Source organism: Charadrius vociferus, unplaced genomic scaffold (genome assembly GCF_000708025.1).
Source record: "Charadrius vociferus isolate BGI_N301 unplaced genomic scaffold, ASM70802v2 scaffold14, whole genome shotgun sequence".
Lineage (NCBI taxonomy): Eukaryota > Metazoa > Chordata > Aves > Charadriiformes > Charadriidae > Charadrius > Charadrius vociferus.
In genome coordinates, this window is record NW_009648876.1 from 5,078,584 (window position 1) to 5,100,647 (window position 22,064).

Here is a 22,064-nt window from a genome sequence, read left to right on the forward strand (position 1 = left end):
TTGAATGGTATTCAAATTGTAGAAAGTGTTTATTGAACACAAGAGCAAGAATGCTTCCACCACTGTATGAAACTGCAAAGGTATTACACAAGCATGCCTCTAGAAACAACTCATACTGAATTATATATGTCCATTAAATTAATGATATAGACACTAGCAACCAAGAACAGTATGTTGTAATTTAATTTTTTTAATTCATATTCATAAAAAACCACATTACAGCTTGCATGTGAAAAATTCAAGCTTCAATCATAAAGTGAAATTTCAGTGACAGAATCTCTTTAAAAGAAAATTATCCACAATGACGCAAGACATAACCAGCTTTCAATTGATAAGAGTCCTTCCTGGGACTGCAGGCAGCTCTATTATAGAGCATTTAAAATGAAAAAACCCACCACCCTGCCCCCCAAAACTACGCTTTCAAACTCGCTAAAATATAAGTGTTTACTATCTTTAGAAGAGCATACTAGAAATTAAATAATCTTCAAATATGTCCATTTTTACGTAAAGTAAGTATTAGGAAATAATTTCTTATACTCTGAGGGGACATGTACCACTTTTATTAAAAAGAAATGAAAACTAAAGCAAAGTCTTAATTCTCAAAAAATAAAAGGTAAACACTGTAATTACAGATCTTATCAAAAGCAGAACTGTTCATTTAAACAGTTAAACACTAAAACACATACGTTCAAATAATACCTGATCATTTCAATTTTTAGATCTTACTGACAAAAAATGGTTAAAGTTGATGTGTTCAAAAATAAATGTCCATCAATAATTGAATTCTCTGAAGATAATGAAAAATTCTCCGAAGAGAATGATGGCAACGAAAAACATTTCTGGGAGTAGAATCATAGCAAAAGTATACCATGCATACCCCAAGAGGGATGCCATATAACTATTCTCATTAATACTTGCAAAACATTTTCATTTTGCCAAATAATATAGAACACCCAATACTTTCTTTTTTGTGCTTCTGCCATTTTTTTCCCCCTTTCTTTTACAGAGCACTTCGTATTCCAATTAAATCTACAAAGGCTGCTACCCAGAAGTTGTTTGAGAACAAAAATGGCTTCCAAAAGTTGCCATTGTGCAACAGAACAGATTTCTGGAGTGGTGAAGTTTCATTTCACTTGCTAGTAGAAGTGAGTCTAGAAACCTGTGATCTCAGCTAAAGAAATGCATGTAAAATAATGTCTCTTTTGCACCAACGCTGTTTTCCTAATAGCCACTAGACTGAGAGGATTTAATTTCAAAGGTACACCTGCTGTCAGCAGGTGAGATCTCATATAAAAAAAGTCATTCTTAAAATGGCCAGGTCTCTAGCCTACAGACCACAAAGCCTGCTTTTGTCTTTATTCCAGTTGGCTGTCAGCCAGCAGCAGATACATTCTTGAAGATATTATACAGCAATCAATAAATGACATGATAAAAGTAATGACTGGTACCCTGAACTGCCTACTTTAACATACCCTTTGCTTTCCAGAAAAACCATTTGTCTTCTCCATGTCTCTATGCACGCGGAAGGAAATGCCAAAAATGGCTCGTAAACTCTTATTCACATCCAAACTGAAAGCATCTTTTGGAAGTGCTTTCACACAAAGCACATGGGCATGAGAAGTTTGTCCCAGAGCACACTCAGAAGTAACTAGAAGTAGCGCCCCTGGTCTGCTACCTTGAACTAGTCAGTCATTTAGTATGTCACAGAATCATAGAATAGTTTGGGTTGGAAGGGACCTTTAAAGGCCATCTAGTCCAATGCCTCCCGCAATGAGCAGGGACATCTTCAACTAGAGCAGGTTGCTCAGAGCCCCATCCAACCTGACCTTTAATGTTTCCAGGGATGGGGCACCTACCACCTCTCTGGGCAACCTGGGCCAGTGTTTCACCACCCTCATGGTAAACCCCTTGTCCTATCGCAACAGGCCCGACTAAAAAGTTTGTCCTCATCTTTCTTATAAGCACCCTTTAACCACTGAAAGGCTGCAATAAGGTCTCCCCGGAGCCTTCTCTTCTCCAGGCTGAACAACCCCAACTGTCTCAACCTGTCCTTATAGGAGAGGTGCTCCAGCCCTCTGATCATCTTGGTGGCCCTCCTCTGGACCCACTCGAACAGGTCCATGTCTTTCCTATGTTGGGGGCTCCAGAGCTGGACACAGTACTCAGGTGAGGTCTCAGAGCAGAAGGGCAGAATCACCTCCATCAACCTGCTGGCCAGCAAGTTTAGTCACCTTTTGTCCTTCAGGCATAACCTCAGAACAGCCCTCAATCCATCATACGATACAAAGAGAAACTTCTATACGGAGTTACAAAAGAACAGCTGCTGTTCCCAACAACTTCTCTGTATTTCATGCTGAAAAATGTCAATATTCAAGATTGTGCCACCACCACAGAAGACTGTGTAGATTTCTGCTTTCAAATAAGTGCAAGCATATCTTCATATAATTGTTGAAGTATTTTAAATGTTACAAAGCTTTTTAAGTATAAGAATACGCTGTCTCTGCATAAGCAGCTATGTTCAAGGCACAGAATGGATGACTGTTTTATCCTCAAGAAAAGACTAGAACAAAAAATCTACAATCCCATCTCAGTGTATCCTCCTTCAGAGATCAAATGTGAAAAAGATAATTGAATATTCAGTGCCGAGAAGTTGTAGTCTGAGACGCCATAGTCCAAGAAGCCATAAGCAAACTTCTACTAGCTCCAACATGTGATAGCCCAAGTCTGAATGTAACACAGGGATCCTTCTACATCAACAGGTGATGCTAATGAAGATGATAAAAGCCAAATGTGTTTTCATGCCTACCAGCTATTACGCTGTATTCCCAGAAATCAAGGCTAGTGAAGTGATTGGGACATATATCATTTCATAAATAAAGATTACACTGAGGGAAAAGAGCAAGAAAGTAAAAAATGAGAAAAGTTTCAAAGAAACTGAGGAAAAATCAGTAAAATTATCTTCATTTTAAGTGATGTACACATACAATTTAAGATGTGAAAACTATTTTTCAAATTCCTGAGAACACATTACTCTGACCTGATAGTATGAAATGAGATATGCATCATCTCCACTGTTATGCTCTGAAAATGTAACAGACTAAATCTGTAAAACAGTCACCCCCGATTTACCTGCCAAAACTGATCTTATCAAACTTGTGCAAGAAATTGACCTTAAATTCAGCATATTACTGTAAAAGGTAAGCCTGGTTTTGTAGAAATCAAACCTAACTCCTTATTTGTTTATCACAATGAAGCCCAGAATGTGTTGGGGTTGAATTGTGTTGGGGTTTTTTGTTTGTTTGCTTGTTTGTTTTTAAAATAAGAATTCTTCATTAAACAGGTCTGGGGTTATTTTACAGCTGATATCATAAAGGCATTTAAAGTGTTGGGTGGTTTTTGGATTGGTGGGATTTGTTTGTATTTTTTAAAATATCCTTTCATAAGAAAGATAAGAAAGTAGTATTTTCACATAACATGGTGACTATCACACCCCACCCCCCCCAAAAAAAAAAAAACCAAACCAAAACAGAAAGACAACTAAATATTACATTATGAAAACATGTGCTGACAGAAGATGACCTAAACTAAGGTGTTCCACCCAAAAGAATACACATGAATGCAGACTACAGAAGGATTAAAATATAATCAAATCTACTCCTGTTTACTTATCTCTACATATCTCTGAATGAAAGTTACCACACCTGGGCCAGGGCTATAAAGACCCTGTTATGAAGACAACAGTCTAAATGCAGATTACAGTAGTTACCAGATGCATATCAAAGTATTGCAAGAGGTGACAGTCATGCACATTTATTTGATCTTTATGATGATATATATATACTGCCATGCACATAAATTCTGATATTGCTCGAAATAAATTCTGATAAAAAGTCTGACAATACACTGAAGAACAAAGCAAGAGATGAATATTCAGAATGAAGTTCATGAATGATCAGACATAAGAAGCCGGAATAAAATAGGTCTTTGACACTATTTTCAGTCTCAATGTTAGAAAAACTGAGAAAAAAGTCCAAGAATCAAACAAAATTTAAACAAACCTGTCCAACCTTAAATGCATATTTTTACTGTGTGTGGAGTTCTCATTCAATTGGCTCAGTGATTTAGAGGCAAATTTTTAATCAGAAACTATCATCAAGAACGTGACACAAGTGCAGTATCCCACAAAGCACCCTGTGAGACTATATATATGAGCTAAGGGTTTCCAAAGGAGAATTTAAACCTAAAACCCAAAACGCTGAACAGTGACTTATGTGATCTAGCAGCACTGTGACACACAGTTGTCTCCCAAATATTCTCTTATGTGAACATAAGCAGCTTTCAAAATTACTTTAGATGAAATAAATGCTCCTTGAAGTATTAATAGTGGAACGCACAGTGTCAAAAGACAATATACGTCAAATAAATAATTGATGACGAACATGTCAGGCCATTCATGGTACAAAAGTTGATGTTACACAGTTTGCAGCAACTGCAGGAAAGTGGACAAAAAAAGTTTTGACAATAATGTTGAAAAGTTAAGTCCGGTTGCAACTGGACGTTTCAGATAGAATAATTACCATTTAAAGGACTGTCACAACCAATTTAATAGGCAATATAGACCATTAAAATGCCAGGTTTTGACAAAAGTAGTTATTTTTCATGGGTGAGAATTATGCTCCTCTTCTGGAAGTCTTAAGATTTACAGATGGAAAACCAAAAAGATGATAGAAATTCTTGATTGCATAGCAGCAAAGGAAGCAACAAGTGTGGAAAAGCAAAATCTTTTCTAGACAAGACAAAATAATGCCACTAAAACTGGGAGGCCGGAGAAGAGTTTTTCATAGAATTTATAATCCTAGAACAACACTATTTGCCCCTGGTTTACAGCTGCTTACCTTCAACAAGCCAGAAAGTAGAAATTAACCAGTGTGGTGGGTGCAAAAAGACGGAATAGAAACATAAGCAGAGTTTCAAGAACTTCGCGTATGTGATAACCTAAAGCTTTGCACAATGTTTGAGAAATATAAAAATCCCCTAAATAATTACTTTGTTTTCCCCAGAATTCAAAAGATTTGCTGTTTTTCTGCAGCCCCTCTGTTTCCAAAAGTCTAAAACATGAAGTTTAATAAGAAAACTTCAAATAAAAGAAGTCCATTTTAGTATTGAAAGGAAGTTTCTAACCCTAGAAAATACTTCCTGCGAATTTGGTGTCAACTGCTGATTAACGTGTTAAATGAGGATACAGTAGTAATGAGTAAGTTCTAATCAAACCAAAGACTACGTCAAAATCCTTACTTCGAGATTTTGTATCTGCATGTGTGTGTATGTGCGAGTCATGCAAATTAGCTGAAAAAACAATCAACATGCAATAAATGTATTTTAATTTGTTAGCTGTTACAAAGTAAATTCAAATCTTAATAATTGCAGAATTCTTTGTGAAGCGGTATATTTTAATATCACTTAATTTAGTTAGTACATATTCACACAATTTTTCAAATCGAGAAAAAAAAAATTTTTTTACTAAATATCACCAGAAACTGAAGGGAGCTTCTCTAGAGTGACATTGATTTAATAACACTTTGCCCACTAAAAGCTTTGTATAGCTGATGACGTAATTTACAAAAGCGTTTTTACCAGGTACTTCAATATCAAAGTTTGGTTTATCTTACGTAGTTCAAATAGGTCAATTGGTTTGAAAACTCTTAAAGAGGTGTCAACCAAAATGTCATAACTGCACAGAAAAGTAAAGGGCACCATAAAATAAAGATTATATCCTAAACAAAGCACCCCAAAAAGTCTGTATTTACATTACAGGCTTTTTTTCATTCTCATTGCCTTAGATTGTAAAAATAATTACAAGCCCATAAATAGCAATTATAGCTTGATTCAAGCTCATGTTAAAAAACAAACAAAAAAAACCCCCACCCCACCGACAACAGTACCATAGTATTATACTTTAGGAAGCAGATCATGTTTAAATCTTTCAGAAAACTTCTCAGAATAGGAAAATATTCTCAAAATGCAAGTTGTTAATTATTTTTACACTCACATTTCAAAGCATTTGACTCTCTTTACATATTTAACCTTTAATTTTTATGTGTTTTCAACATTTTTCTTCTAGGAAATGGCTGTCAAAGGTTTTGACGTATTCACATTCAGCAGGTAGAAAGTTAAAGTTGGTTGCCCCCATTACAGAAAACAATGCTTAATGAAAAAAAAAAAAAACAAAAACAGAACTTGTGAGAAAAAATGTCTTCTATATAGATAGGCAAAAAAAGCGTTGGATTACAAGATTCAGAATCTGCACTTACTCTTTACCCCTTTCTTCCCCTTTCGTTCCTTCTTGTACTGTTCCTTCAGTTTACTTATTAGTCCCTGGTCTACATCCCAAACCTCAGCAGTTGGGGACAGGTCATCTTTGTCTACATGCAGCATATTATTAAAAGAAAAAAAATCAGCAGTTGGCAATGCAAGCTGTTGGCGATTTACTATTATAGCTGTATAAGAGCATTAATAAAAGTTCTTAATAAATCTTTACTTTAAAGGTGCAGTCTCCGTTTTAAGTTTACAAAATACTAAGTCTCATTTCATACAGTTTTCAAGGCACTGTATAATATCAGTTACATATTTGAAATTTGTATGTTAATTTGTTACTAAGGAGCAAACAAATTAAGCTTTTAAGTAACCACTTACGTTAGATACTTCAAAATACACAAAAATTGATTGGTGTTCAGAAATGATTACTGCATCTTTAGAAAGACAGTGTTAAGAAATTATTCAGCCAGTGTTGAATAAGCAAATAAAAGTATTCATGCTATATTACTCATGAAAATGCAAGCTGAGTAAGTCAGTGCCAGTTTATTCATGAAGACCACCATGCATCCTCTTGCACTCATTCTACATGCACAAGAAAGAAACCTTGGTCCTACATATTACCAGCGAGGTAAGTCTATAAATAGAGCTTTTTACATAAAGATGAAGAAAAGTAATTTGCATAGGTGAATAAATTGACATCCCACTGCATTCCAGCAAATAAATTATAATTAGCAGAAATACAACATTCCACAGTAGTTTCAGAAGACATGTCTTTTTCTGTTTGACAAATATTGCAGAGTTAATTATTCTCCAACAAAAGTCAACTCTCCACTTTTTTAAACTATCCCTCACAAATATCTCTGGAAACACAGAATTAGTAAAAAGATGAACTTGTTTCTAAGACAAGATAAATCTAACATTTGCAGAAGGACTTTTGCTAAAAGACAAGTATGCAGCAACCAAACTTGGTTTGTGTGCCAGTTAGGCTTATGCTCACAAATTCTTTAGACATAAAATAATAAAGCTAAGTTTCTCACTTCCCAACTTCCCATCATACCTACGATATCAAGAGGTTTCATTAAACTGCAATTTTTGAAGTTACAACCATTAGAGTCATAAAAGTGTACAAAAGGAGAAAGAAACATGCATTTATGAAGCAAACAAGTAGGAGTTATTCCAAGTACAAAACATGACAACTAAAGAGAAAATATCCTAGGATATTGATGGATCTACCAATAGACTATCATTCAAATAGGGCCAAGCAACGACAAAGAGAAACAATCTTGATCAGAGGAGGAATATAGAAACGGCAAGGGTGGCGGAGGCATGAAACAGGCAGCATAACGGCAAAGTCCCCTGAGCTGTCCACAAAGGACTGTGGAGAGGGGAACAGAACAATGCCATCCTACCCCAAACAGCAGCTACAATGACCAAACTGCAAACACAAAGACCTAAACCTTTATGACCGCAGGGCCAAAACATTGACAGAGAAGAACAGTGATTGGTGAGGAAATACAAGAGGCACAGAAACATGTCAGAGGATATACTCAACCGAAGAGGAAGGAAATCAGGAAAAACGACAAAAGAAAACCCTAAAACCCAATGAAAGGAAATTCAGTTAAGAACAATTAAAATGAAAAATATCCAAAGCACTATTAATAAAAAGAAAATAATCAGCTGCATTGCAGAGAAGGATTTGGGAATTAAACTGAACCAGAAGCTGAACATACATAACAGCAATGTAAGGCTGTTGTAACAACAACAACAAAAAAAGGCGGGGGGCGTGTAGTGTCAAAAAAAAGTGCCACAACAAATCTGTAATTCTGTATGTTTTAAAAGGTGTGGTGTATTAAGCCAGGAGTAGTCCACATAATTCAGTGATGGTGATGACAAAATTGAAGTAACATGTCCAGTCTGTGTTCTACACTAGAAGTTCAGAAACTGTCTGTAGATTGCAAAACAAACAGGGCATTTAGATATCACGACAAAGAATTTGAAGGAACTGGGCTCATTCAGTCAACAGAAAACAGGAAAAGCCTAAGCCTGCAAACATAAATACTGAAAAACAATGCCATCGGCTGCTGAAATGTAGGTCGTAAATAGAAAACTAGATAAAACACTAGGTCTGATTAACCAGAGAGGCTGTGAAATGAATTTCAATGAAGATTTTTAGGAAAACCCAGCAGATGTTTCTCTCAAGTATGCCTTAATAGCTATTTCAGAACAGAGCCATGTATCCAGAAGAATTCTGTAATCCCCCCCCAGTAGTGAGTGAACTTCCTCAAATTGCCTGCAGTGTTTATAACCCACACTAAACTGACATCAGGACAGCGCAGAGGATCCAGCATGTCCACTAACCAATACCATTTAGTGAAGAAAAGATTTTAAAAATTTAATTACTTTTTTTTTTTTTTTAATTTAAAAAAATGGCCCAAAAGATACTGAATTCTAGTCACATTCTGCCACCCAGAATTCTGGGCACAGTCAGTCATTCTCTGACTCATGGTCCACCTGTAAACAGAACTTTTGCGTTTCATGGACAGGAGAAATTCAGTGATGAACACATAGTTAATCATCAAAATCATAAGCAGAATAAAAAGACTACATAATATGTAGTATCTGTAATATGTAACATAATATATAATAATATGCATTTATTCCTGTTTGCTGAAGCAAACAGAAATTCTATATATATCTTTTTCCTGGTGATACCATATCACCACAAGGCATTTATAAATTTTTAATCTAAAAATGTTCATTCATTTTTGAATGTGCTGCAATTTTAATTCTTTATTTAACATTGTTTTAATTGCTCATGTTTCACTATTTTGAAGATAAGCTGTTCCCAAGTAAAAGATGTCGTATGACAGGACACTTTAAATCACAATGTATGAAAACAATTTATGACTCAACGTATATTAAATGAGGCACTTAAAAAAAAAGAATGTGTTCATAAAAAGCTGTATTACAGGAAGGAAAGAAATCCCAGCAATACAAAATTCCACACTTGGTGGCTGGGTTGCAGAAGTCTCCAACAGCAAAAATGCAACTATCAAATTTGGCAATGAAATATTTTAGCATATCTGAAGTTAGACATACAGATAATACTTTGAAGATTAAGTACTGAAAGTAATAACAAAACAAGACTAGGCAGTAAGTTTAGAGACTAAACATCAGAAGTGTGGTTTCCAGATACTAAATAAAAGCATTATAAAGAAATACACATGTAAACATTTAGATTCTTTCCAGAGAGCCCAAATCTTTGCAAGAGTAAGAAGTGACAAAACGATGCCAATGACAGGAAAACTAAAACAGCACGAAAAAAAAAAGCTGAGAAGAAAACAGAAAAGAGCAACTATTTCTATTACAAAAACAAGAAAAATAAGAATTATATTACGAAGACAAGAAAAATAAGAATTATAACAGAAATACTAAAGTAGATGGTTGACACAATTATTTAGAACATAATGGTTAAGTATTCATTTAAATGGAGCTCCCCCTTGAAAATAAATAAGTAAATGGATGGACCTGGAGATTTCAAGTAGTAACAGTTTTACAGAGTATAAAGCAATGTGACAGGCTAAAATAAATTTGAAATGTTATTTTTGATACACAGTAAAGAAGCATTAACTTCAAATATTTCAAATTTACACACTGATGTTTAAAAAAGTGACACATAACCCCAAGATCTGATAGACTGTATCCTTAAACATCCATTTAAAGAAAGGACAGCCGTACTCAAATCGGTGACATACTATGAGAAAAGCATTGCTTCTACAGTTGGTACTATGTCTTCTGACTCATTTAAACAGGAAGTTCGTACAAAATATACAACTTATGGATATCGTCTTCACATGGCAAAACTCAGAACACATACATTTAAAGATGAATGTTTATTTCCTCCTCCCTACTTCCTTGCCTCAGACATGAGCATTTTGGTAACAATGGAATTACTGCAGTTAAATCAGTTGTGAAAAAAAAGCTGTCACAAGTGTGTACAAACTCCCAAATGCTCTGCCTCACTTTTGCTATGGGTTCACTTAAACTGCAATAAAAGACATTCAAATCGCTGTGAAAAGCATGATGGGTCAATTTGATTTTTAAAATAGATTTTTAAATTTTATTTTATTTTTAAGCTTGGGACAACAACTGAACTGCTCAAAAACAAGTTTGAAAAAAACCTAACTTGCAAAGTCGGCACTGCAAATAAATCAGAATCCCCCCATTCTGGGTAACTACCTGAGAAGATGACAGAGATATAACACACTGGAAAGTAATCTTGGAAAGCAATGACTTGGAATTTCAGTAGTTCAGTAAGTTTCAGAAGTCTGCTCTGAAAGAATGGATAAATCTTTCACTGCATGAATTATAGTATTAAGCTGTCCTTCATTCTGTATACAAAAATGGTAGGACTGATGCTAGACCCAGAACTTTCTGCATCACTATACATTTGAAAGGATGCTGCAGACAAAGTCAAAACCTTGGCTTCGGGACCTATAAGACATCTTATACCAAGAGATTTGCCTGTTTGGCCAAATAAAAATATGATCAGGATACTAATCAGATAACATTGCCTTCAAAGGGGAACACCACCAAGCAACTAAAATGCTTCTAAAAGTAGACAGGTATTACCAAAACTACAGGTTTGTCTGGCTTCGTCTCCCAACTAGAAATAAGAGTGAGTTTTAAAAATAAAAGTGACTAACCCGTTGATACTAATTTCCAGGAAGGAATGCTGTCTAATCCTTGGTACCTTCAAAATCAAGACTGGATGATTTTCCTGGAAGATATGTCAGTATTTTGATTTCTGTAGATCTTTATATTCTCTTTGCTCACTGAGGTGTTTATCTAAGTATGACAAGTTCATTGTCTTAATGACATAAAACGGTCAAACAAGATGATCTAGTGGCACTTTTTGGCCTTACAAGGAAAGACTTACTGTAGGCAACCACAAAATTGCTTGTACCACCGCTCAGAAATTAAGATTGTCAATTTCCCACTTCAAGGCAGATGTCAATTACCTCATTCTTTTTTTTTCCCCCCCCTACCTGAATTCTCTCCCTCTTTCTTTTGAAACGTGTAGGCTCTGAGTTTCTGACTTTGCATATTTTGGTTTTTATCAAATTAGTAACCTACTTAATTTTATTATCTACTCTAAAATCAAAATGAATAAGAAGTTGGGCCAGTACAAAAGTATTTTTTGATTCTACTAATGCAAGCCACATTAGCAATAACATCTAAAAATCTCAGCCAGAAAAACTAAATACACTAATTGCCCATTTTTACAAGCACACCAAAGAAATTCATTCAACTTTAGTAGAAAAAGTTTGAAGCTCCTGGTCAGAAACAAACAGGAAACAAAAAAATACCTGGATTTGAAAGCAAACTTAATTCAGGTATAAAAATATTCCAAATCCTAGGTTTCTTATTCAAGACAGAAAATAAGACTCCTACTTTAGTTTTGGAATCAAAACCAAAACCTGAAACAAATGTAACTATAATTGTATTTGTGGCAACTGCAAATATATATGTGAAAGTTTCAGCATCCAATACACTATTATCTAAGCATCAGGATTTGTTCATCACAATCATCCACACATCCACACCATCTTAGTAGGTACTGCAAGTCTTATGTACTACCATGAACAAGTACTCCTTTACTTCTAACTGCTTTTGTTAGCATCTTACCCCACTCTGTTCCATCTCCTGAACTTCGAGCTTCTCCAGCTCCCTCACCATCTTCAGCTGTCACTAAAAAATCAAATTCTTTCAAAGCTTCTTCAGTATCGGGGTCATCTGTAAGGTCAGCAGCTAAACCTTCATTACCAATCTGCAAGCAGATAAACATTTTTCTGCATTTGAATCATGAACAGATTTTTCTACTCAAATAGTTAGGTTAGAAGTGATAGAATACTCTCACTGCGTACTTGGTTGCAGAGGAGAACATTTTTCAACATGAAAGGCGGAAAAAGACACAAGCATAGTCAGAATCTAGAGCTGCTCATTAAAAAAAAAAAAGAGGGCAGTGCAGTCTACTGATCATTAAGAAACAAAACGAATACCAACACTAAGTTTAGCAACAACAACAATCCCATACAACCAGTCTTCATTTTTTATTTAAAACATCAACTGGCAAATTTTGATGATTTTCTTGCAATATCAATAGCTCTGCACAGAAGCTTTACAAACAAACTGTTTTCTTCTGGTCCAGAAGCCTTTTTTCCTTTTTGCTTTCCAGTTCTACTTCAGCATTAAGCATAAGCTTGGAAAACACGGTGTTTTCAGAAAAATGTCTTTTTATTAGTTCTACCACACCTTCACCTTAAACAAAAGAAACAACCTCCCTACCACGGCATCAGTGAAAAGGTTTCTTTCACTCTGCAGGCGAAGAAAATTTCCTCGTGGGATTATGTTTCTGTGACCTGAACAATATTCTTACAGTTCTGCAGAAAGAGGCAGCTTTTACAAAGATAACTATAAATGATACTTCTACTTTCTATAAAAAAAAACACCCCAAGCTTTGTCAAGAGTGAAAAAAAAAAATGAGTGTAATATGTTTATATGTGCTTGGAGATTTAATTATTAGATAATCTTTTTGTCAGACTGGCTACTGCCTTAAAACAAAAAGGATTCAACTGATTGCTTGATTAATCTATTTACTAGAAGTACAAGTTAATACCAAAGGTATGGTGGAAAACCCTTCCTGACAAGCCAAGTTGGAAGATTAAGACTTGTGTCAAGTCTAGCTAATCCTGCTAGACAGAAAATTCAATGCAGCCAAAGGGTGTCATCCTGCTACAGATACTCTACTGAGCAAAAAGTAATAAAACTGTCAGTACCACTTTCATGAATCAACCTCTTCACATAAAGAAACCCCAATGACAGGGAGGCTCTTCCAGTGCAGGAGAAAAAGAACCAAAAAGGGACAGGTAATAAAGCCTATCCTACTTAGAGAGTTGCTCACAGAATGGAAAACTGAAGAGGAAAATAGAACAAAACTTAACTGAACCTTAAACAGATGGTTACTGGAGACAAGTCTCTGCTAGGCTTTTAACATATTTGGTAAAAAACTGCATAAAAGGAAGAATTAAACATGTATTTGGCATGGAACTGATTTTTTTTCCCCACTACATCATTCAGTTTCGTTTAAGGAATTGTCCCTACCTTCTCTAAAATTCAAAAAGGATGCACGTAGTATTGCACTAAATTTGCCTCATAAAGGGACTCAAAGTATGCAGAGAAGCCAAGATGGCCAAATCAGTTATCTTTCAGCATTTATTTCACCCATTAACTAAACCACCAAATTTACCAATTACGCATCTGCTTACAATCCATTCTGAGAACAAAGGTACAACAACAAACATTTTAACATGACACATTTATAATCATCTGGAAAAAAAATATATTCCCCTTTTAAATGGGATTTTAGATCTATATTAAATAAAAAAAAATTAAAAAATCTTTTACTTTGTGTTTCTTATTTATCCGGTGCTTTTCTTTTCCTTCTGCAATATCTTCTATCATGTCACTCTCTTCTTCTTCATCACTGTCATCTGCATTTTCTAAGAAGTTAAATGTTTCAAGAACATCACCAGAATTCCTACATAAATAAAAACATTAAGAGAGAATCCGTTTTACTTGCTGAAGAGATTTTAGAAGACTAATCAGATTAAATGCAATTGATACCTAACAGCTTCAGAGCTTCAGAACTAGCAAAACAACATGAAATGTTTGTATGAAGAATGTCCTTGTTTGTGGTTTCTATAGCTGCCTAATTCCTTACTATAAAAGCACCACTCAACAGAATCTTGCCTTAAAATAACAACTCCAAAGTGGTTATACGATATAAATTCAACTTTAATGCACAATATACAATATAGATACACATATATGTATATAATACATATATGTATATAATATAGATACATATGTTCCTATGTATACTCAATTTCAGTTAAGTTCATAATCATTTGTAGTCAGCTAGACTCACAGGTGTCCATAGACTCTAGAGCTGAAAGTTCAACGTGAACCGACCAGTACATAGTAATGACCAAATAAAACAAACTTTATGGATTTCTCATCTCCTCATTTACCTTTTGATTTCCTGTCCCTTTTGTTTTGATGAAGGAGATTCACCCCCATTGAGGATCTGTTCCAAGTTCTTTGTCTCTACCGAACCATTTGGTTCTGAATTGGAGAGCCCAAGCAAAGACCTGACCCGCTGGGAGCGTACATCCAATATTGTATCTGTATAACCTACTTCCTGAAGATACCTAGATGCATTAAGAGAAGAAAGGGGAAAGCATATTTGAGGAAAATGAAAGAAATTAGTATTGACTATTAAAAATTAATGCCAATATTGTATCATTTATGGAAAATACCGTACTCTATATTGCTTAAAGCTCAAGACTACAAAGTCCTGAAAAGTGAACCACTATTTGCTGGCCTCAGTTACTCTGTTTCATAAAGTAAGTGTATATACATCTCCTCATACCTCAGGGAACAGTTTGAATACACCAATATTCAACAATGTTACTTACTGTCTTAGTAACTGTCTGCCTTGCTTCCAGGTCAATTGGCTATTTTGAGGTACTGCGGGAACCTCCGTATCTTTGGTTTCTTCTGAAAGATACAGTGTCATAGTTGGGTAGGGTTTTTTTTTTCCCCCCCTTTTTTTTTTAATTTTTATTTTAAAGATCAATTTACTTTTTACAAGACACCCATGAAACTAAAAGCAAATCTTAAAAAAAAAAGCTTTAAATCAGGTGCAGTCTTATGCAGTGTTTTTTAACAAAAAATTTTTTTTTCTAATTCTTTGCTAAAGCATCAAGCAAATAATTTAACAGAATAGAATCAGTTAGAAAATCCTGAGCCCTCACATGCAGAAAAGGAACTAGAAAAATATTTGACTTATACACAAAAGAAAACCTTGCACTGATCAGCAGAAGTGTTAACGCTAAGAAAACAGGCTTTCTTTCACAAAGCAGAGATGCTTAGAAAGCAACATGAAAAACACAGTTAGAGAAGCAATGACATGTATCAGCATTTGGAGAAAACAAACATGTCGAGTTTAGCACAAATTCCATCAGTTTGCTATCAACAATTAAAATCTAGCCCCACTGCAATTTTACTATGGCAGAGACTATAAAACATGGTACAAACTATTAGTTTAAGGATTTTAACATCTCACACTGCTTTCAAACACGTACAAAAAATCCCATCAAGCAAGAAATATGAACAATGATGTCTAGTTTCAACTGGATATAGAAGTACCCAAAACGTGGCACTTCTAAACCAGAAAACAAACAAAACCAAAAAGGGTGGGTGGGGGGAATCTGTAGACCACGATTTTAAGGCACATTACACAAATACAGGCCAACTGTGCGAATTCCCAAAGATCTACATTTCAAGAGAAGACACATGCAATTCTGCGTATTAAATAGTCCAATGTTGTTATGAAAAATGCTTTCTTCTGTCTGCAATATTGTGAAGAGCAAAACTTATGATCAACTTTGTATCTACATTGCAAAATCAGACGCGCTCCAGAGTACCAATATGGATAGCCTAATTTTTCTCTTAGGACTTCTTTCCTTGATTTTAGATAAAAACAGAAGCTAAGCAACATTTTTTCCTGACCAATGCAGTTTTTTTTCTCTCTCATTGTTAAGAACAAGCATCCTATAAAAGCACCAAAAAGCAACAGTATTTCTTCTGTTTATTCTGCACTTAAGCCTTCCTTCTGGATGGATGGCACAATGGCAAAAAAATATTAACTCCTTTCAGAAGGGGTATTATAAGAAATGAGTAGCAGCAGCTAAATAAGGAATTGTGTAACTTTATTTAAAGTTTTCTTCAACAGTCAGAGCTCTTGCAAAAAGGAAAGGTGAATTAATTTTGTTTTTCAGATGCAACAATATTTACCCAATACCAAACTGTTCCTAGATAACTTCTCTATAACACACCTAAGGGATGGTGAGGGGAAGAACGAAAGGTGCAATAAATTGAACAGAGCAAATTTAGAACAGTGTATAAAGTTATACTAAAACTGGCTGTTGTAAAAAAGTTACCTGATTCAAAAGTTGGCATTTTCAAGTCACCTTGGTTCAATTCTGTGCCATATTTTAATTTATGATATTTTGCCCTGAAAAAGTATGCAAAAGTTTAACAAATTAGCATATAATGCTTTTATTAACTCAAAACATTTTACTATTCCCATTTAAAACAAGTATACTAACACAATTTATCCAAATAAAACTGTTGATTACTGCATCATACAATTATTTAAGTCTTTCAAGAACACACTTTTAAGATAACCTTCTTACAATTATTCACAATTATGAAATAACTTATAGATGAGAGTTTAGTACGTTCTCCAAGAACGTGTTTTTTTCATGTGTGTTAGCTACTAAAAGAACCTTTCAATTTTATTATTTATCTGCTATTTAGCAGATTATTTTTTCAGTTGTAGCGCTGTCATAGCTAGCCAATTGCACTACAATGAATGACACTCACATGCGGGATTGCTGCCTATTTGCCACCTTCAGTTTACATTTCAATTTCTCTCCTGCTCTGTCTTTGCTTATGATTCAGATTTTCCCTCTGAAGAACCATGTCAGAGTGTTAAGATTCCCTAATCACATGTATTCTCTTACTGATTTTCTCTTCCTCATTGACTGAAGGCTTAGCCTCCAATTCCTGCTCAGTCCACCTATGCAAAGATGCCTCACTCCTTCCCACCTCCTGATCTCTGATCCCCTAACGTCTCTTCCTCCATCACTTTTAAATATCGGTCTCCATGCAGGTATGCATGAGCCTTCCAAATCTTCTTCTCTGCCCACGTTGCCTATCAAAATGTCTTCAGCTCCCCTTACCCCCAGGAATATCACATGAACTACCTATGCCTATATCCTGGAATTCTCTAACTTTTTTGTAGACCTTTCACAGTTTGACTTTTGCCTCATAGATCCTCTGCAAAAAATAATCAAAATCTTAGGGAAAAGAGCTCTAGATGTTCTGCAGTAGAGCCAATGTGAAAGATCTCTGTAAAAAAGTCAGAAGACATTTTAAAGAAGTCTCTATAAAATATAGCAGTCTTAATTCTAAATTCAACATTTGACCAAAGTTTTCAGAGTAACTGAACCGTATCTAGCTCCCATCAATTTTAAAAACTACTCTCAAATATGAAGCTTCCCAAAAGAAGATACATAACAGAACACATGCTGGACAAAACCAAGGATCTGCAACAAATCATCTCAAATGGCTGAGTCACTGCTGCAAGTTTTTCCAAATTGGAGGTATAAGTTCATCTCAAATGCTGCCCGATATATTTGATGGCATAGAAGATTTTCTTCTAAATTATGGAAGTTTCTGCTAAAATTGCCATTAGGAAGTCTCATTAACAAACTATCAGTAGATGGCACTATTGACCCTTTAGAGTAAGATAAAACCCTGCATTTCATAGCAATTAAGTTGTAACTGAAAAACTGTAAGACTCTTGAAGGCTAAGTATTTGCGTGATCTGAATCTGACTATCAATTAAATAGGATCATATTTTTTTTTACTTATTGGTGAACATCTTCATATTTCAACCACGCACTAGTAAGCCTATCTACCCTAGGTGCCGTCTGACAAAGCTTTGCTCCACATTGTAACAGGGCAGTGTTCCATCAAGCTTTCCAGAGAAAGTGTACATACTATGATTTACATGCCCTACAACGTCATTTACATTTGGGGGTAAAAAAAAACCCAAACCCAAACAACAATCAAAATTAAAATAATTAAGAAATTGTGAAGATAAATAAAGCTGATGAAATGGTTTTGCTCAATTCATAAGTGAAGCCAACAAAGCACTGTAATTGAAAAGCCAACCTAAAATTGTTAAATTTAGAGTTGTGGCAAATACTATTTAGGAACATTTTTTCCCATTTTGGAGCTACAATTTCAGAATATTAATTTAAATTCTGCTTTAATTGATCATTAGAGAAGATAATGATCTATCTGATCTGAAATGATACCAATGACTAGCCGCTACAAATATGCCAAAATATTGCTGCATGTAATGAGATCAGTTATCTTTCACATCACATCTGATGCTCAATTTTACAGTAAGAAACTAATCTTATTGAATTCCAATAAACTATGTATTTGCACATGTATCCCTCTCCGTATTGTCACACAAACAAGGGTAGTTATTAAACAGCTTAAAAATCACTAACAAGCTAGTATTGTTGGCAAATCAGTGACTTAACTCCCTCACACTGCACAGGAACTGAATTCCACAAGAGGCATCTTTTGAACCCTTTAGAGTATTGCCTTGCTTTCCTCTAAGGCTAGGTTTCCAGGAGTGAACGTAAGATGAGGAGAAACAATGCCTCAAGTTGATTTAACTGCTTGCTGCTATTTAACTGTTGAAGCCTACCACTCAGTTGCAAGGGTGTAAGCCAGCTCCAGTCCAAACTCCATGAAGCCAAAATATAGCCATAGCTTTATGATCTCAGCAAGCCTTATTAACTTAAGCACAGCACTATGCTAATGAAGCTTGGAGTGGAGTGGGTCAGAGTACACAAGAAGTAGTCTGGCTGGGTCTGCAAATCACCATAAAGGAATATCCACTAGCTACAAATAAAAACCGCCACACATTGTTTTGGTAGTTCTGTATGAATTTTTGTAATAAATTAGGCTTTAAGTACTTAAGGACATTAAAATAATAAACTACATTTTACTTCTCTAAAACTTTATCACACCTGTTGCATACATACTTAAAGACAAATGCAAACTATTTTGTAACTACTACTGCATTTTATTTAATCTTACACACCAATGTCCTGTTTCATATTCTTTTTCTGAGAAATCACAACAGTCATCATTGACTGAATGAGTTTGTTTCTGACTCCCTGTAATCTAATATTTCACTGCATGAAACTTTTTGACAGCATCAGGGAGTTAGCAACCAGAGGAGGAGAAAGGGGGCGGAGGGAATCAGGTGCAACACTGAAAATTGCTGTCAACAATTTTCAGAGCTGAAATTCTCAAAATTTATTTTGCTTTGGGGCTGATTTAATTAGTTGTGATTTTTCACTCAGAGGAACAATGCCAAAAAAAGAAATAAAATTAATGTCTATTAGCCTGAACTCTTCATTCAGTGCAACAACCAAGAAACTGACATAACTATCATTCTTGGATGATTTACTGACAAGTTAGTACCTGCTTGCTTTCTTTACTCAATCCATCATACTTTCGCAATTAGATCCCCTCAAACTACTGGGCATTTGTAGAAGAAAAGAAAAAAGCAAACCAAAAAACCAACAAAACCAGAAAGCTTCCTCGTTGCCTCCCACACATTCACCAATCAACCCCGGAGTTTCAGTTCCTGTTTTTAGCAACCTTCATGACAATTCTGGCTGGGACTTAAGCAAAGATTTTCTTCTTGAAAAGTATGCAGTGTTGGCAGTGTAGCTGCAAGAACTAAAGCAAACTGTACGCTTCTGCTGTTGTGCTTCTGCTGTACATAGGATTACAAGTTTCTTGGCCATCAGCTGAATTTTGGAATTTCATGGGAAGTCAAACTATAAAGGCAGCTGCATTTCAGGGGAAAGCGGGAATGAGGTTTCACCAATGCCATTCACCTTCAAATTCTGCATTCTGTTATATGATGTCTTCACGCTCCAGCTATAATCAACTGCCTCCGATTTATCTCAGTAACTAGGCAATCCTCACAGCCTTATGGTGTGCATTTGCAGAAAGTCTCTATGTGCAGCACAGAGTTTATTATTGCTAAAATAACCAAAATGTTTTCCTTCAGCTGCAGAAACTAACTTGTACCCAAGACACTTGGGTCTGCCATAACAGCACGTTATTCCCTTGATATGTTCAATGTTCTTTAAAGGAAGAGTAAATACCCCAACACTTCACATACTTTTCATCTGCCTTGAATCCAGAGTGACTTACACATTAACTGTATAACAATGTAACTTTTAGCCTTACGCTGGCCTGGCCAGAAACACCAAGTTACTTTCCATTTTGAGGACAGGGCTAAATGAAGAAACGGATCCCTTCTGCCTACTACATAACCAGAAAACACATGATGTCCTGATACAGCTTTCTGTATGAACATGTGCTGTTTTCTGAAGTACCTTTATACTGGATACTTCACACAGAGATGCGTAGCCATCCTTGCCAAAACATTGGTTTTTAATATCAAACCAACTAATCAGTTATTTCTGTACATACTAGTCACTCACAGTACTAATTCACAATGTAAAACACACTCAGACATACTTACTTTCGGACAACTAACTTACAAATGTGCAGGTGAAGCCTCACTACACTTTGCTAAAAAATTTTAAGTTTACTCTGGCAGAAATGTTCCCTTCAAATCAAAATAAACAAATAAAGGCTACCTACCTATTTTGTTGCCTGATCCTCAAGATATTTACACTGTTGGATTCAGCTACTTTTTAAGAGCAAGATAAAATTAAATGTCCACTACTAAAAATATAGGCACATGACAAGATTATTTTCCTAGTGTTTTTGCAAAATTAAATACTAATTTTGGCCAAATGAAATAGCCAGGCAACACAAGAGCACGTAGGCTTGAAGGACATTAGCCTCCATGAACTGACTAATTTTAATTTTTAAAGCATTGAATTAACGCTACAGAAAACACACCAATGCACCTGCTAAGACTAGAAATTCTAGCATATACCACATGAAAAAACAATAATTCAAAATGTAATACTAACTTCTAAAGGATTCTGTTCTGCCAAAAAATATAGTTTTTATCATGCAATACATACAAAATAGTTGTTGGGAATCAAGAGAACAATATTTTTAATCCTTTCAAGTTTAATACCACTGAAGAACAGGTAAAGGTATGTAATAAGGTATAAACGTTTTTGGAACACGTATTCTTACTTAGTATACCATTAGTCTTAACTCAGAAAAGGGAAACTGTCCAATTTGAATGTTCTGTGTTTAAGACATGAGTCCAATCAATTTGAAAATTATGCAACTTTTTATTATAGCAGACACTAAAATTTATGAGAATACACAGTGTAAAGATGACCAACCATAAAGACAGTTTACATAAAGTATAATCGTAAAGACAGTTTACATAATGTGACAGAACTCCTTTTAGTCTATAACGTCTTCCATGTCAGATAAAAGTTAAACAATTTGTATACCTACCTTTCTTGTTTTAATGCATATTCTAACATTTTTATTCTTCTCACTAAATCTTTCTTCAAATTTTCTTGACCCTTCCTCTCCCCTTGTAAAAATGCTATCCGAGCCTGAAAACACAAAAAAATGAAAGATAACGAATTTTATTCCATTCTGCTCCCAAAACAAAGCAACGAAGTCTGGCTCAGAAAGAAAAAAAAAAAAAAAAAAGAAACTGTTATGCATTAATCACTTCAGTCAGTCATTAACAACAAAAATATTTCTGCCCTAGAGACAGTACTATTTTCTGTTCATAAATCTTGGAGGTTCTGCCTTGAAATAAGTGTATTATAATTAGAATAGTAACTCTGAAAGAAGGCACAAACAGCAATCACGTGAAACATTTTAATATATGCACACATTTTTGTCCTTACAGCGTTGGTAGCATAAATTGTATTACAGATTTTCTTCTAAACCCAAAGCCATATTAAAACAGGTACACAACACACTTTTAAGCATTTTAGGTTTTAATGCCAGTATACTGAACAGATTAAGAAATGGATACATTATATCAAATACAGAATTTACAA

At 35.0% G+C, this 22,064-nt stretch overlaps 1 protein-coding gene across 1 annotated transcript in view; it reads right to left on the reverse strand.

Moving 5' to 3' along the window:
- STRN3 (striatin, calmodulin binding protein 3) overlaps positions 1 to 21,602 on the reverse strand; it is a 45,064-nt gene extending 23,462 nt beyond the window's left edge. Inside the window, exons 1-7 of the mRNA XM_009886936.1 lie at positions 21,502 to 21,602; positions 16,383 to 16,456; positions 14,856 to 14,937; positions 14,409 to 14,588; positions 13,783 to 13,915; positions 12,004 to 12,145; positions 6,312 to 6,422 (exon numbers count right to left, since the gene is read on the reverse strand). Coding sequence (XP_009885238.1) covers positions 6,312 to 6,422; positions 12,004 to 12,145; positions 13,783 to 13,915; positions 14,409 to 14,588; positions 14,856 to 14,937; positions 16,383 to 16,456; positions 21,502 to 21,530 — 751 coding nt within the window. The 5' untranslated portion in view covers positions 21,531 to 21,602. The remainder of the gene's footprint in view (positions 1 to 6,311; positions 6,423 to 12,003; positions 12,146 to 13,782; positions 13,916 to 14,408; positions 14,589 to 14,855; positions 14,938 to 16,382; positions 16,457 to 21,501) is intronic.
- Between the last annotated feature and the right edge of the window lie 462 nt (positions 21,603 to 22,064).